The sequence below is a fragment of the Podarcis bocagei genome (genome assembly GCF_964188305.1).
Source record: "Podarcis bocagei genome assembly, chromosome: 9".
NCBI lineage: Eukaryota > Metazoa > Chordata > Lepidosauria > Squamata > Lacertidae > Podarcis > Podarcis bocagei.
Window position 1 is genome coordinate 36,032,186 of NC_138134.1, and position 16,482 is coordinate 36,048,667.

At 41.3% G+C, this 16,482-nt stretch overlaps 1 protein-coding gene across 3 annotated transcripts in view; it reads left to right on the top strand.

Annotated features, from left to right (window-relative positions):
• Nucleotides 1–3,084: 3,084 nt before the first annotated feature.
• Nucleotides 3,085–16,482, top strand: part of MARCHF1 (membrane associated ring-CH-type finger 1) — a 117,933-nt gene continuing 104,535 nt past the window's right edge. Inside the window, exon 1 of one of the 3 annotated variants that reach the window (XM_081209075.1) lies at nt 3,085–3,927. In XM_081209075.1, the coding sequence (XP_081065201.1) occupies nt 3,829–3,927 (99 nt within the window). In that variant the 5' untranslated portion in view covers nt 3,085–3,828. The remainder of the gene's footprint in view (nt 3,928–16,482) is intronic. The other 2 variants (XM_081209072.1, XM_081209073.1) reach the window with 2 other exon arrangements.

The window sequence follows — 16,482 nt, forward strand, 5'->3', positions numbered from 1 at the left end:
ATGCCATGGCTGTATAAAGTGGTATGATTTTGTTTTAAATGTATAGAATAGATGAGGGCCCAGTTTTTCTTTATTGGGTTTAAAAAAACAAAACAAAAACAAAACCTCATTGCCAACAAAGAGAATAATTCATTGATGATAATTATATAGCGAACATGTAAATATGTCCTAGTATTTATATTGTATTTACCACAGTGAATTCTGCACTGGGGAAGTTGCTGTGAAATCTTATATGTGTCTGTTAGACATAAGTTCCACTGAGTTCAATGAGACTATTTACCCCCATAGGATTACAGCCTTAAGGATTTCAGTCTAGAGACCAAATTTTGTGCTTTTACTGAATTATGTGTCCATCATCATTTGGAAGAGCAAATGTTCATAATTGAATGTGAAAGGTGGTGTTAACTTTTTTGCTAAATGTTTTGATCATATTGCTTTTTAAATCTGGCAGGCAGCCAGCCAGGCAGACAATTTAAACACCTACTGCTTATGTGGTATGCCATTCTAACTCTGTTTTGTCATTTGCACACCTTCCCCATTAAATCCCAGATCAAGCAGAAAAATTGTGCTGAGACTTTTCCCTTTCCTTTTAATACTTCAGTGATCAATATAACCGGTGGTATGTTAAAACGTGTTGGTAGAAATACATTGCAAGGCATTGTTTTCACAAGACATGTTTATAATACAGTGGTACCTCGGGTTAAGTACTTAATTCGTTCCGGAGGTCCGTTTTTAACCTGAAACTGTTCTTAACCTGAAGCACCACTTTAGCTAATGGGGCCTACTGCTGCTGCTGTGCCGTTCTCATCCTGAAGCAAAGTTCTTAACCCAAGGTACTATTTCTGGGTTAGCGGAGTCTGTAACCTGAAGCGTATGTAACCTAAAGTGTATGTAACCCGAGATACCACTGTAATAATAATAATTTATTACTCACACCCCACCCATCTGGCCAGGCCTCCCCAGCCACTTTGGATGCCTTCCAACAGAACATCAAAAACACAATAAAGCATCAAACACTAAAAACTTCCCAAACAGGGCTACCTTCAGATGTCTTCTAAAAGTCAGATAGTTGTTGATTTCCTTGACATCTGGTTGGGAGATGTATTAGTTTTTAATATACTATTAGTTCCTTTGGAATTAGAGCTTTACTATCTCAAAAGGTCCCACGGCCTACAGTCTCTTACAACTTTATTTTAATCACACATCCTTTGCTTACCCCCAATGAATCTTCACTTTGACACCCTGGGAGAATCCACAGGAACTATGAATTTTTTGGAGGGTGGGAAGGGGTCATTGGAAACACACTCAAACGTTATGCAATCATAGAATTGTAGAGTTGAAAGGGACCACCAAGGTCATGTAGACCAATATTCATTTTATTTACAGTCTCATCCTAGGGATCTTTAGTCATAAGCACAGCCCATTAAATTTAATGGAACTTATTCCCAAATAAGTGTCACTGCATTAGATAATAACATAGGATACTGAATTCCACTAACCTAAATAGGCTGCTGACCTAGTCTGGGAAAGGAAGCAAGTTAGGCTTACTGTTTGTCTCACCTTATAAGCTCCTTCCCCCTCTTCCCCATTGAGAAATACATAGATGGATTAAATTGATTAGTGCTTAATCCTGTTGAGATCTCTGACTGATACACAGGGCTATTTATAACCATTGGTATGTTTTCCAGTGTGATGGCAATGTATTTACTTTTAAATTTGATTATGAGTATAACATTGTATCCAAAATTCTAGTCAGTTACATAAAGAAGTTTTGCAGACATGTGAACACATTGCTTGGAACAAACAACACAGGTGAAATGTCACTGGCATTTAGAGGGTTTCATAACCAAGCAGTTTGTTGTGGGAGTGCTCTGGGTGGGTTCTCTGTCCTGAGGTCTCAAGCTGAGAACATTTACAATGAATAACAAAAATTTTAAGTTGGATAATATTTTTTTAAAAAGAAAGTATTTTTTATTTTATCAAAATAGGTGGGTTTTGTAAACATAACTCCTAATCAACACACTTCATCATCTCTATGCACTAGGAATCAGGGTTTAATTTCTAAAGCTAGGGCTACAGAAGTTCAAATCTGCCTGGAAAAAGGCCCAGCCTGGATTTCCAGTGGTTCTGGGATAATCAGAAATTACTAGGAAGTATACAATTTCTGTCTGTGGACCCTGGATTAATTCAGTCTCTGGTACAAGGATAGTTATCTCCCCCAGGAGACTATGTTGCCTGATTCCTTTGTTCCAGTTCTGTGGAACAGGGGAACTGGGATGAAATTTGGAAAAACCCTTGAGCTCCATGGTGCTGCAAGGGAGCCAAAATACTGTTTTCATGGGGCAGACAGATAACTTGAAGCCTGCCTGTTCAAAATTCACATCCATTGATGTCCTTACCTCTATTTTAGAGAGGTGTGGGTGATTGTTACTCAGCAGCAGCGTAATCTCTAACCCCCAAAAAAGTGCTAGTGTAAAAGGCTACTTATTTAATCTCAACTGGCTGTGATGATTCAGTGGTAAGGCAAATGCACTTTACACATGCCCTTGGCAGGGTGCCAACACTTGAATAAAATATTGGGAAGAGAGCAGGTAAGTCCTGCATAATCAATCACAAGATGAAGTGCCCATTAACTTTGTGGGGTGCCGGTGGCCCCTTCAAATATTTTGAGGTCCTAGGAGTTAGCTCCTAAAGCCCCGGGTGAGCATTTCACAAGTTCCAATCCTGGGCTAGGTCTAAACAGGTTGTCCCGAGGCTCCAGTCCGGCTGATCTCCAACCTTGCCATGGCACTCTGGACATCCTCAGAGGCAAATGCCACGGAGCTGAAGCGTGATCATTAAATCCAAAGCTAAACCTTGTTGAACTCTGGCTGAGAGAGGAAGGGCAGGCTGTGCGCCCTAGGGTGCGGGAGCTGCAAGGAGCGGGTTCACGTTTCTCCTGGCCACCTTGGGGGCAGACCCAATTCCAGTCGCTTCTTTGTGGGTGCCACTTCCCCCACCCCACTTTTTAATAGCATTACGTTTCAACCGCAGCTGCTCCCCCCCCCCCGTCCCAGGCAGCTCCTTTGAAACCTAAACAGATTACGCGAGGCGCATGAAGGACACGGCGAGCTCGCCGCGCTTCCCGAGGAGGGGATTTGGCTCCAAAATAGGACGCTAAGCCGCCTTGCAGCCTCGCGCTCGGTTTTTCTGTTATTATTACTTCAAGCGGCGGCGCGAAGGGGTCGGGTTCCGTCTAGGCGCTCCCTCAGGAAGAGGAAAGCAGAAAAGAAGCCGTCGACGACAACGACGCCTCGTCCGCTGTCGCAGCAAATATGGAAGGAGCCGCGAAAGGAAGCGCTTTTTAACCGGGGCCCAGCTTCCCCTCGGTTTCCATGACAGTTATTAGGGCAGCGGAGAAATTGAATTGTCTCCCACAATGCTCTGGAGAAAGGAAGCGGGCGGGGGAAGAGGAGGCGGCGGCTGCGCCACTGGCGAAGCGGCGGAGTTCTCCTGACCCGCAGTAACTCGCCTCGCGGAGAATTTCCCCAAACTCCCTGGATTATCATGACGCCTCTTTTTGTGCCGCTCTCTTTCTGCTTAGGTTAACCGGGGTGGATGTGGTTTATATAACTATATTTCATTTTTTCCTTCTTGTTATTGTTATTGTTTGCGGGAAGACCGCGTGGGTTTGCCCCCCACCCCTCCCTCCCCAAGCTGCGCGCGCTCGAAGCAGCTCCATGTCTGGCCACGCAAGGATATGAACAATTATTATACAGGTGGGCTCTTCGGAGAGAGCGGAGCTCGGAGGCGTCCAATCAGGCTCCGGCAACCTGCAGCCCTGTCAAAATGCCTCTCCAGCGGATCTCCGTAGTCCCCGCGCGGGAGACGGCCAGCAATGGGAGAAGTTCGATGGGCAGAAACAAAGAGAAGAACAAGGAAGTCGAGGTAAGAAGAGAGCAGGGGCGCTCGGCCGGGGCAAATCGCGCTTGCCACGGCCCCAAAGGGAGGGAGGAGGGTGGTGGTGGGAGATCCACATGCCCCACCCCCCACCCACCCCGTTGACAGAGGCAGGAGGCGTGAGGTTTGGAGGGCAGCTGCTGCACACATGGTTGCGGCGCGCGGAGATGCAAGTCTTCGCGGACGCCTGAAATGCAGGATTCTCAAATGCATCCCTGGGTGATGGGAGGGGTTGGCGCATGTATAAGGGACGGCGCTGAGAAGAGGATGCAAATGTTTCGCGTGAGACTCCCCTAAGGAGAGAGAGAGCGTGTGTGTGTCTCTGTGTGCAAGGGAGAGATATGGTCCAGTGACTTAGGCAGACAATGGGCATTGTTCCTTCTGTACTTTTCAGGTTGCTGTGCTGAAAGGCAACGAAGCGTCTTGTTCCAGAGGAGGCGGGTGGTGGTGGTGGAGAGTGTTGCAAAAAGGAATGACATAAAGCAAACCCTTTCTTAAATGGAAAAAGGCAATAAAGTAGCAATATCAGTAGTCCACTGAATGTGCATGTGTGACGTGCATGCATATTTAAAAATTCTCCGTTTTCATGTGAAACCCATCTGTCCCCCCCTCCCCATTTCCATTGTTCTCTGTCTTACATGGAAGAAACTCTTGTTGTTGAATAATAAATTATGGGCTCCTAAATGCTTATACGTATATAGTTAACAGTCCACAAGCAATAATTAAGACGTACAGAAGTATTTTGTGGCACAGATTCCAGTTTACGCAAGGTAAATATATGCAGGTGACTTTGAAGTTAAATTATTTGATGGTGTGTGGAAAACTAACTGCTGTGACTCCTGAAGCCACTTGGCTCCTTTTTTAAAACATTGCCTAGTAAACATGCATAATTAACCTTTAACACACACATTTTCAGTTGTGAATAACTGTGGCAGGAAGAGAACAAATAGGAATATTTGAATGTTTGACTGGGGAAAATTGACTGCATTTCCATGTTGCATTTTACTGTAACTCTTTTTTATGGTTTATATGACCTCCTTTTCGGTTTCAGATATGAACAGCTTATGCCTTTGCAATTTGTCTAGTTGTGTAAAATAGCAGTAGATTTATTAACACTTGGCTGAGAGCCTCCTTTAGCCTTTGCAGTTGACTTGTAACTAATGCAGTGATTATGGCTCCCCTATTCCCAGCTACAGCCTCCTCTGATGTTATTCTTCCAAAGCAATTAAATATTATTTCCCCTAAAATGGACTGAAATGAATAATCAAACATGATGCTGAAAACTGTGAAGTATCAAATTAAGAGTTTGCATTGTTGAGGGATCAACTTTAAAGTGAAAGTGTTTCAGAGGGGGGGAAAAGCTTGGAAAAGGGGGAAAGTATAAAGTTGGCAGAATGATGAGTTAACAGCATAATTCTCAGTTACGTAAGTGTTTTAGGGTGAGGCAACAGAGTTGTTGTCATGGGAATGTAGGAAGCTGCTTTATACTGAGTCAGACCATTGGTCCACACTGGCTGACAGTGGCTCACCAGGGTTTCAAACAGGGATGTCTCCCAGCCCTACCTGAAGATGCAGGGATGAAGCTGGTACCTTTGCCATGCAAAGTGGATGCTCCATTACTGCAAACACAAACAAAATGAAAGATTTCTTTAATGGATTCTTTCCTCATTTTGAGGAGGGGTTTTTTTTTTGGTTTTTTTTGTGAGGTGCTTAGTTGTGTGTAATTTGAGTTTAGTTTAATTTGAGCTTGAGCTGCTTGTTAAAAGCATTGCGTTTCAGAACCTCATGGCGGGCTACGGAAGCAGTATTCAAGAAAGTTCAGAAACCATCGGGAAAACAAAGGTTTTGATGAAAAAAATGAGAAAAGATATGTGTGGTAAGATTGTCTTCTCTTGTGCAGAATCTTTCCACTTTCATTCACATCACTCCTCTTTCAAAGAAAACAAAACGTCCTACACAAAACTGTTCGTACACAGTCGTGAGCATCTAGTAGATCCATGAATGCTTTATTCAGATCCTTGGAAATCATGGTCCAATCCTGAACATTGTGTTCTATGTATGAGTAGCCTAGATTCACAGTATACCTGAATGACTTGTTTGAGGGTAAATTAGGGGAGGATATGCAGTTTTGAGCAGCATTCAGTGTACTTTAACGTGTCTGAAAAGACCCTCTTGTTTTTACTGCTCCATGGTTTTGTTCCTGTCTTTAAGCAGTGCCGTGGCTACTGGGGAAGAGGGGGGCGCAAGCCAGGCTTTTGGTGTGGGTGAAGCCTCCAGAGGGTTGCCATTGAGGCTCCCAGCCTCTGTGTGTGTGTGTGTGTGTGTGTGTGTGTGTGTGTGCACGCATGCAAATGTGCATGGCGGCTCCCTAACCGGGTCTTTGACCCAGGTGAAATAAAGCCTAATTTTGCCCTTGCTTTAAGTTAAGTGTGCCTCAATCTCAGTTGCAAAACTGGAACTCTTTCAACTCTACATGCTTTCCAGACTTGGGGTCATTTAGCAGATCTGATCAGTAAAATAGCCTCCTGGTCCTATAGCTGTTTCTTCTATAGAACTGTAAGACTAGAGGACACTTTCTTGGAATTTCTGTTTTGATCTGCCCCACCTCTCCCTCCAAATCCCTTGCCAGACTAATCTTGGGAGCACATTTTTCTTGCTCCATATCCTCCATTCCCTTCACTTTGACCACATCAAAAGATCCCCAACTTTACCACTTGAGGAAATGATCCTGTAGTCAGTATTTCAGCATTTCTATTGTTAAAAGTGATAATAATGAAAGGAATTGCTGTTTTCTGTTCTGAGAAATGAGAGCTGAATGTCATGTTTCTGAAATAGTGGATGAAATTGAGACATCAGCCCACTAACTTAACGAATTTACAAATTCGGTTTATGAATTTCTTTCAGGGAATCTTTTTCCATATAAACTTGTTTGCTATGGAACCTCACCACATTAAAGGTGATTTGGGACATGTTCAATCTAGGGCTTACATGCAGTTCCCCCAGGGCACTGGAAGGTCTGCTGAATCTCATTGTTGCCCCATGGGAACCGAGAATGAAGTCTATCTCGTGTAGATGGAGCATGGTTAGCAAGCTGTCTTTCCAGGGAAGCTTGTCTTCTGCTACTGTTTGATTTATTAGGGAACATCTGATAAGCCATCACGGGACTCTTGAACACTGTTTGAAAACCTCCCTGAACTAGCTCCTCCACTAAGCAGCTATGATTAAAAACATTTAGGCTACTAAGGTATAGAATAGAATAGCACAATCCTTCACGTATTTATTCGGAAGTAAGTCTTGCTGTGTTCAGTTGTGGTTACTTCCAGGAAAGCATTCATAGAATTGCCACGTTAGGCTATAATTCTAAATGCAAGGCTTGAAAGTGAATGTGCTCAGGTTCACAGCCTGAAATTGGTTCACATTGACAAAGTCTCCACTGCAGTTGTGTACTTTGGTGCATGATGATATGAAAAAAGACTGTTGTGAGACCCACTATTCACATGGGGAGATGCATGGTCATAGCAGTTGTTATAGCTGCACCTTTTCCAAGATCAGCAAGGACTGACTGGCTCCTTGTGTGTATAGTATAGTCCATGCTTGCCTTTCTCCATGCAGCTGTGTCTCAATTGTGCAGGGGAATTTGGCAGTGTGACCATGCCTGATTCCATTGTGTGTCTACCATCTGCTGTACAGAATAATAGGTAGATGTAGCTTTTCCTGCTGCATGCTAGTGAGGGCAGTAAAGGTAGGCAGCAGAATGTTAATGTTTTGCTATAAAGTTCAGGTCTGTGAGAGCTTGCGCAGTCTAGTGGCTAAGATATTTAGTTACAAATTGGGAAATCTCTGTTATGAATCTTATCTCTGCCATGAACTCACTGTGTGTTCATAGGCAAGCCATTTTCTCTTCCTCTCTCAGCTTTCATTCCTGATATTGCAGATGAGAACACTGATCTATTAGTTACTTTATAAGGGTTGCAGTGATATAATGTGAAGCACATTACATGTTTTAAAAGGCTATATGTGTGTTAGTAATTATTATGTTGTGCTACATGTTTTATTTCTGTGTGTCTGTCTCCAAGTTTTATGCTTGTTCAACAAGGTGCACATATGTGAGGGATAGACAACCACATAGCTGGATTCTGTATGTCAGGGAATTTCTCTTAAACTGAGAACTAAAATGTAAAGCTCTGAACATCTTTCAATGCAAATCTTAAATTACTTAGGCCAAAACAAGTGCCTTGTATTCACTTCATTGCTGCCTATAATCCCTGTAAAATATTGAACCTTTTTTATGGAGATAAGGCAAAAGAAAATATTAATTGCTGTTCTTCAGTTTAGTGCTTGGCTGCAGCAGTTTCTTAATAGATGCTTTATTTAATAAGGTGACTATGTAACTGGAATTGGTTACAGATTGAACACATTCAGGTTTCTTGTTAAGAACAACTGCTAGAAATGCAATTCACTAATCTCAGAAGCAGCACAGTTTACTAATCCAAATAGTGTATTTATGATGAGTTGAATAAAAGTAATCATTTAAAATCTGTTGCTCTAACTTAGTCTAAAGCATTATGTAACTATTCTTCTTCAATTGAATTGAGGGTTTTTGGAGGCAAGTACTTTGCAGCCTTGAGAAATGTGCTACAAAACCTTGTTTTAGACCTACTTTTCAGAAAGTAGAGTTCACCAACTTTCTTCTAGTTCTGTAGTTGAAAACTAGAACTTTAGTTTCACTTTAATATTAGCATTGTACTTCATATGCAGGGATGTGTTTGGCCTCTGGCTTCCCCAGCACTGCACTAAATTAAGTTGCTTTGGGTTGCCCTGGACAAGATAAAGTGACTAACAAATTTAAGACATAAAAAATGATAATATATGATGAGTACCTTGGTAAATTCCTCTAAGACTACAGTCCTTTGCATATGGCCTAGGGATATGTCTCATTTAACTTAGTGGGACTGGTTCCAGTGAATTCTTCTTTAAAAAAGAACAACTTAAATCCAACAAAAAAAGCTCTGTGCAACTTAAATATTGCTAAGCTAATCACCTAACAAGCATGTGAGAATAGGAAAAGTTCCATTTAATACTGTAAAGCATTGCAGTCATTAATGAAGCTCAGTAGATGGCCTTGGGCAAGTCTCTTCGCTTAACTTTACTCAGAGTTGTTGGCAGGGTAAAGTGAGAAGGGCAGAGGAACAGAAACATAGGAAACTGCCTTATACAGAATCAGAGCATTCGTCAATCTAGCTCAGTTCTGCCAAATAGACTGGCAGTGGGTCTCCAGGGTTTTGGACAAGTAGTCCCTCCCAGCCCCATCTGGAGATGCTGGGGATTTACTCTGGGACCCACCACTGAGCTAGCCTCTCCCCTGCCTATACCACCATGAGCTTCTTGGAGGAAGAGTGATATTAAAATGTATAATTAAAATTACATTTTTCTAGTAAAGTAACTAGAAATGTCTGTCTAGTCCACAAATATATATAGCAAAATATTTATTGAAAAGCTTGGATTTTCAAATGAAATATATTAACACCCTTCAACCCACCCACCCTAACAAATTATTTGACATTACATTAATTTTGAAGCTTCTAGATTGAGGTACAGAAACATTAGCTGTAAAATGAATAATTTCAGCACATTGGACAGCTATCAAGGTTTGTAGTGATGTTGTATTGATGCACTTATATATATATTCTTTATGTTATAAATAATATAAGTCAAAACTAATATATTTATCCATAAAGTCACTCGGAGTTGGTTACAAAATTAATTTTTTGCAATTTCAAGCTTCTAAAAGCTGAATCATTGTTTACTTTTTTCTAAACAGGAGAGTATTTGCCTCTTAGAAATGGTAATTGGAATAAATTGCATAGAGTAATTTATGAAAATGGCCTCATCACATGGTACCATTAGGGTTTGATTTTTACAACAGGAAATTGGTGGAAGGCTGAACCAATGATCAGTTGAGTACCATGTTTCCCCATTCCATGTGTTAATATACAGTACTTGATGTCATTTCATAATTGTGTAGATTGTAAAGGGTTCTTTGTAGATCTCCACTCAGCTGCTCAACAATATCCGAAACCCTTGACAGAAGAGTTGGTGTTCTTCATGCCACTCTAAGGAAGCTGGAAAGGCTTTAAAGGGGTATTTGTGGTTGTGCTCTTCCACTGATCTGTCCTTCGCTTCAGGCTTTAATGTTCTTCATTTCAGTATTTCATTTCTTCTGCCCATTGCCATTCTATAACATGCCTAAACTTCTGTCTGTACCCAAACTTCCAATGCAGTAATCTGTTTTCTGCAGAAAATCATAAGAATGTGAGAGATAACAACATCTTCTATTAACTAGCTGTTATTCAATTAGCCAGATGTTTTGAGGTGTTGCAGTAATTTGATCTTAGACATAGTAATGGCAAATCTATAGTTTGTAGCTGTTCCCCATTCTGTGGTGTATTGATGCATATACTAATCTGTTGACTTCTTTGTAAAGACCTCTGTGATCCTTTATCTAATATTATTAAGAAGTGAAAAGGGACTTTCCATGAACCCTTTTCCGTATGAATGCAGCTAAATATTTACTGACATGTTCCAAATTAAAACTTGAAGCTCTCTCGCTGTATCCCACATACTGTGAAGTAGAATCTCTGAATTAATAACATGGATGGTGCTATGGATTAAAACACAGAGCTTAGGGCTTGCCAATCAGAAGGTCAGCGGTTCAAATCCCCACAATGGGGTGAGCTCCCATTGCTCGGTCACAGCTCCTGCCAACCTAGCAGTTTGAAAGCATGTCAAAGTGCTCTGGCGGGAAGGTAAACGGCATTTCTGTGTGCTGCTCTGGTTTGCCAGAAGCGGCTTAGTCATGCTGGCCACATGACCCAGAAGCTGTACGTCGGTTCCCTCAGCCAATAAAGTGAGATGAGCTCCACAACCCCAGAGTCGCCTGCGACTGGACCTAGCAGTCAGGGGTCCCTTTACCTTTACCTAATTCATATTAACTTAGAACTGGATGAGCAGACTATCTTGCCCTCTCAGTACTGTACATTGTAAACAAAGTGTTCAAGTTGAGTGGTGCATAAAAAATAATTTTTCAGGAAAAAGAAAACCGAAAGGGTTTCTTTTCAACAACAGAACTGTGTTAACCGAGTTGTGGCAACCTATAAAAATTGTAATCAGTAGGCTAGCTACAGCAGATATTTATTGCTATTCAGTAAAATATGTACAAACCCTGTGTTGATGCACTGGAAGAGAGAGTAGGGCATTGTGATTTTCTAATTGTTCTGCAGCACCACAGACCAGTTTGCAAGAATGTTACTGGGGCAGGTTGTAATAAGACCATGATGTTAGGTAGGGTATAGGGAAAACAGAACCTGTGATATTTACACTGCATCTTTTTTAGACCTAAACACTTAGAAGTAAGTTCTGCTGGATGTTTGAATGATGTGATCCGACTCTGTTTGAAGAGCCAGGCCACCAGTCCTAGTGAGGTTGACCTGTGCACATAAAACCTGGAAGCTGATTGTTTTTCACTTTGCATGTAGGCTTTTGTGTGCATAGGGCACATTTAGCCAGGCCAACTCTGTGCTTGCTCTACATGTAGCAGACGGGACATTTAAACTGGCCTACCGGGAATAGTCTTGTGTAGAGAACGGAAGTTTTATACAGTCTGGTCAATATAAACAATGCAGAATTCTGTGAAATGTTTTCACTGTGGCACTGGATGTTGATGATAATTCAGACCCTTATGCTGGACTTCAGAAATCACTTGTGTTGGAGTTGCTTTGTGTTGATCCAGAGAGGAAAAAGTCTGTTGTTATACTCCAGCTACAGAAACATAATACTAATAAAATTAACTTGAGGGGAAAACAGAATGTATGTGTTTATACATGAATAATACTCAATCAACAATATTTTATAATTTCCCCTTGCCCTGCAATCCTTCCCTTTTGCAAGTTGCATTCAGTTAGATTAATTATATGTTGCCAGAGTTTCCCTGTTTCAGACTTCAGAAGTACACAGTGCTTGTAATATAAATGGTTTTTCTGTGTACCCATACAAGATGGCTCAACTTTAAGTTCTGTTATTATTTCAGTGAGTTCTAAATAGTAGGCAGAAAATGCATTTTCCCCTAAGCTGGCTAGGGAAACCATAGTGGAAGAGTGGGAAATTGCATTGTTAGATATAAGTTATAGCTTGAACTCATAGTTCACTGGCAGCCTTGTACCCTTGTGCCCAGCCTTGCTTAGGAATTCTAAGAAACCAAAAAATCTGCACTTTGAAAAATTCTTTCCACCATCTTGATTAAAAGTGTGTCCAATTGTATCCAAATATAGACAAAAACCTGTTACGTTATATCAGGAACCATCACCCAAAATTTGGTTACAACGTCTTAGGATGTATCTAAATGCACAGAGAACAACTTTCCAAAACGTTTATTATGCTTGCTGAAGGTACCCAGTCATGCCCAGGAATTCTAGGTAATAATATTTTTTAAAAATGATATTTATAAATGAATTGTGTATTTTACTTTAGGGCTGTGCATAAAGGGCCCTGACCTAACTGGGATCTAGCCCCAAATAAATTTGAGAGTAATGTAATGTTCAGTTGGAGGCAGGTGAAGGAGACACTGCAGCTGCAACAGGTAGGATGGTTCAGTCCTGCAGAGTGATGCTTTGCCAATCTGTTCCCTGCAGGAGACATGCTAGTAAAGCAGACCCTACAGCAATAATGGTGGTTCATTCTTGCAGTGCTACTGCATGTATTTGTCTGCTTGGCCTCCCCATTCTGCAGCCCTCTCAGCACATCATTGCCCTTAGTGGGTCTTGGTTCAGTGTGGTTCAGGTCCCAGCTGTTCCCAATAATGCCATCTCTGACTGCTACTTGGCTAGCTGCTGCTGTGTGGGGCTGTTTGAAAGCCTTCTTGCAAACTGGCCTGGGGTTGCCCTTTGCAGAGGCTGTGGGAATTTCCTTCTTCCCACATTTGTGGTGAATTGGGTGATGTTATGTTCAGAGGTGTACAATTCAGTGCAGTTTGGAATAGTTCGGTCTTTCATCTTGATGCAATATGGTATCTGATGGTGACTAAACTTAAACCAAAACCCACTCACTGATCTTGGGAACCATCACATTAGATTGGGTGATGATATCTCCAGAGATGCCAAAATTGGTAGAGTTTGAAACTGTAATGCCAAATTGGGCAGTGCCGCATCAAATTATCATAGAATTCATAGATTGGACTTTTTGGTCCACCATCTCAGATTCAAAGTGACTTGCAATGGTGCTCACACTGGCTCCTCAACCTCAGGAACTGTTGCCACATTGGGTGATGGTGTCTTAAGAGTTGTCCAAATGCATAAAAGCAAGGAGACAGACTGATGAACCACTAGTCTCTTGTTCCCTTTTTTCCACTTGCACATGGGATGGGTGGATAAAAATATTTCTGTGTATATTTTTCTAATAGACGGGAAACAGTGAATTGAAAATAGATGCAACAAAAGGTGCAGTTGAGGATGCAGTATTGCTATATTTGACTTCTAGTTATCAAGTGAGGAAATATATTTCACCTTAGTTTTAGTAAAAAAAAAAATGGTACTAATATGCTGCACAACACACCCCAATACTCTGTATGGCAAGTGCATGGCTGGGTGTTTCTTAGGGGAATTGTATTTTCCTTGTCAGATGGGGAAAAGCTACAAAAAGCCCAATGAATAAAGGAGGGGAAATACTATGAGGAGGGATACTGTACTATAAGAATATGCCTGGCAGAAGCTTGATGTATAAATTTTCTGACAGAGATGCAATGATAAATAGCATCACAATGGATGTTTTTTTCTCCCTGATGTGAAAGTAGAAGCAAGTTATCATAGTTTCATATCTTGGTAGTTAAATTGGGGGGGAGGGGATGATAGTGACTTGAATGTAATAGTGATTTTCAATTGGGAATAAGAGCATGTGTGTGTGGTTAAATTCAAGCCGGTGACTGAAAGAACATCTGACTATAGCATTAGCAGGGTATATTTGGGCCCTTCTAATTGGAACTTGGGATCTAAAGCATAAGGGGTTGCAAACAGAAACAAGAGAGCTAGAAACAGCTGCAGCTGACTTAACAATTGTATCATGTGACACTCTGGCATCATGTGGTGTGATGTCTTGCAGGCATTGTCCTGAAGCCTTTCCAAGCTGTTATGTGATGCACGTTAGGCATATAATAATGGCCTTGCCTGCAGAATGTAAGAAGAGCTATGCCTGTATCACCTAGTCCAGTATTTTATTTCCAGGAGTGGCAAGTCAAATGTTTTCCCTTCAGTGTAAAGCAAGTGTAAAAATGACACCTGTTCATGCAAAAAATAATAGTAATCTCATTTTCACATGTCCTCTCAGGAGGTGTGAGCTGGCAGTGGCTGACCAGGAATTAGACCTTGTGGTTGTAGTGGATAGTGCATGACAGCTGTGAAAAAGGCAGATTCCGTGTTATGGATCATTAGAGAAAGAGCTGAAAATAAAACTGCCAGCATATAATTCTATGGTACAACCGCATGTGGAATATTGTGTACAGTTCTGGTTGTAGAGTTGGAAAAGGATCAGAAAAGGACAACCAAAAATAATCAGGGGGCTAGAGTATCTCCTCTATGAGGAAAGGCATTTTATTTATTTATTTTTTTGGTTCAGAGAAAAAGGCAAGTACCCAGTGACATAGAAATGGCAGGGAAAGAATGGAGTTAGTGATTTCAGCTTGACTTCTAAAATTTCATGCAGGTAAGATTAGAGCACATTGCTTTAACACTAGGCTATCTGAACTTTCTGAACTCAGTGGGGATTGCAAATCTCTCTCTCTCCAGGACCCATTTAAAGAAAAAGTCAGAGGTATTTGTAAAGCACTTTGGAGTTCTCAAGTGCAAAGTGTTGTTAAAAGGTGACATATCTTTGTTAGTTTAAGGTGAGAATGCTTCTGCACAGAAACGGGATGCTTGTGAAAGGAAGAAGTCTACCCCTTCCTTCTTTCTTTTTTAAAAAGGGAGGAAATGTTTTATAATAGACAGATATGAAGATAACTCAGTTGCTGTTTGAATATGCATTTTGTCTCTGATAAGAAAAGTAAGCAATTTCATACGTGTGTATCCTTAGATCTTGAGGATGGTTACCAAAGGTCTGAATCAGAACTTAATAGCATATAGAGCAAAATAAGGACTAGTTCCAACCAGATTAATGCCACCTTTCATTAAATTAATATCTCCATTACACATTCTCCATTGTGGAAATGAGCATGCTTATTAAGAATGCCTTCCTGGTTTCCATGTGAAGTTGCCTTTTCTGGTTCTGATACTGAATCAATCATAGCACTGGTCTATCTAGCATAGAACTCTGTTCTCCCACTGGCAGCAGCATCCAAGAACTTCAGTGCTTAGGACATCATTGTTTCAGAAGAGTATCAGATGTGAGATGTACGGTAACTGCTGCCTGATTCAGCTCTCACCTGGTGCAGAGGAGATTTGAGTGGCTTGACTGCAGAGTGCATTGCCTGGAAGTGATGTCACTGGGGATTGCTGGTGTACTGCATCTGAGGCTGGAATCAGAAGTGGCCAAAAGACTGGCACTGTGTGAAAGGGTGAGGCAATGCAAAGCGATGCACAAAAGGAGTGAGTCAGGTCAGGCTTCAGAGCAGAATTGAGGCAAAAATGAAGGCAGCTTAGAAAGTAGTCAGGAAGAGGCCAATATCAGAGGGACAGATGGTGGCAGGGGAAGAACCCTTAACATATGGGCATGAGAAGAAAGCAAGGTGAAGGGTGAGAGGGGAAGGAGAGAGAAAAGGAGAGCCTGGCAAAGACAGGTGGCTTGGGCCTTGTGTGTCCAATCCCTAGGAAGAATTGTGGCAGTGTACAGATACAGAGTAGATCAATTAATGTTTCATATGTGCAGTGTATTCTGCTGTTAGTTTTTCTGCATGTTGCATTGTTCCGTTGTTGCTGCTTTCAGTTGCTTTCGTTTGTTTTCTAATGTTTTAGATTTTACATTTGTCTTCTGTTTTCTTGCAACAAATATTGTTAGATGATGATAATAACAAACATCTGAGAAGGTATGCTTGAGGAGCAGCTGTTGAGACTATCCCTCTACAAATTACATAATAATGAATAATAGTGAATAATTGATAGGGGCAGAGGAAATTATTTGGATATACACAAGTTCACTTAATGCAGATTGGCTATTTCTTTGTGAAGCCTTGCCACTTCTCTTAACCACTCCATTTGTAAATACCACACTGTCAACTCCATGGGCTACATTCTCTTGTAATGCTAATTTGTAGTTTGTGTGCTCCAGTTGTGGCTTCTTTGCACATCCAAACCCACCCTGGACAACCAGCCAGAATTTGAAAACATGGCTTATGAATCTTGTCTTATTTTAACCATGGTTTGTTGTTCTATCCAGACCTAGGATCGTCACTTAACCTTGGTTTGTTTTGGTGCCATGCCCCAGCTGCTCTCCAAGCTACAGAGGCAAAGTAGCTAGAAAATGAAACCAGTCCTTAGACTAAGTGACTGTTGGTTCCACTTT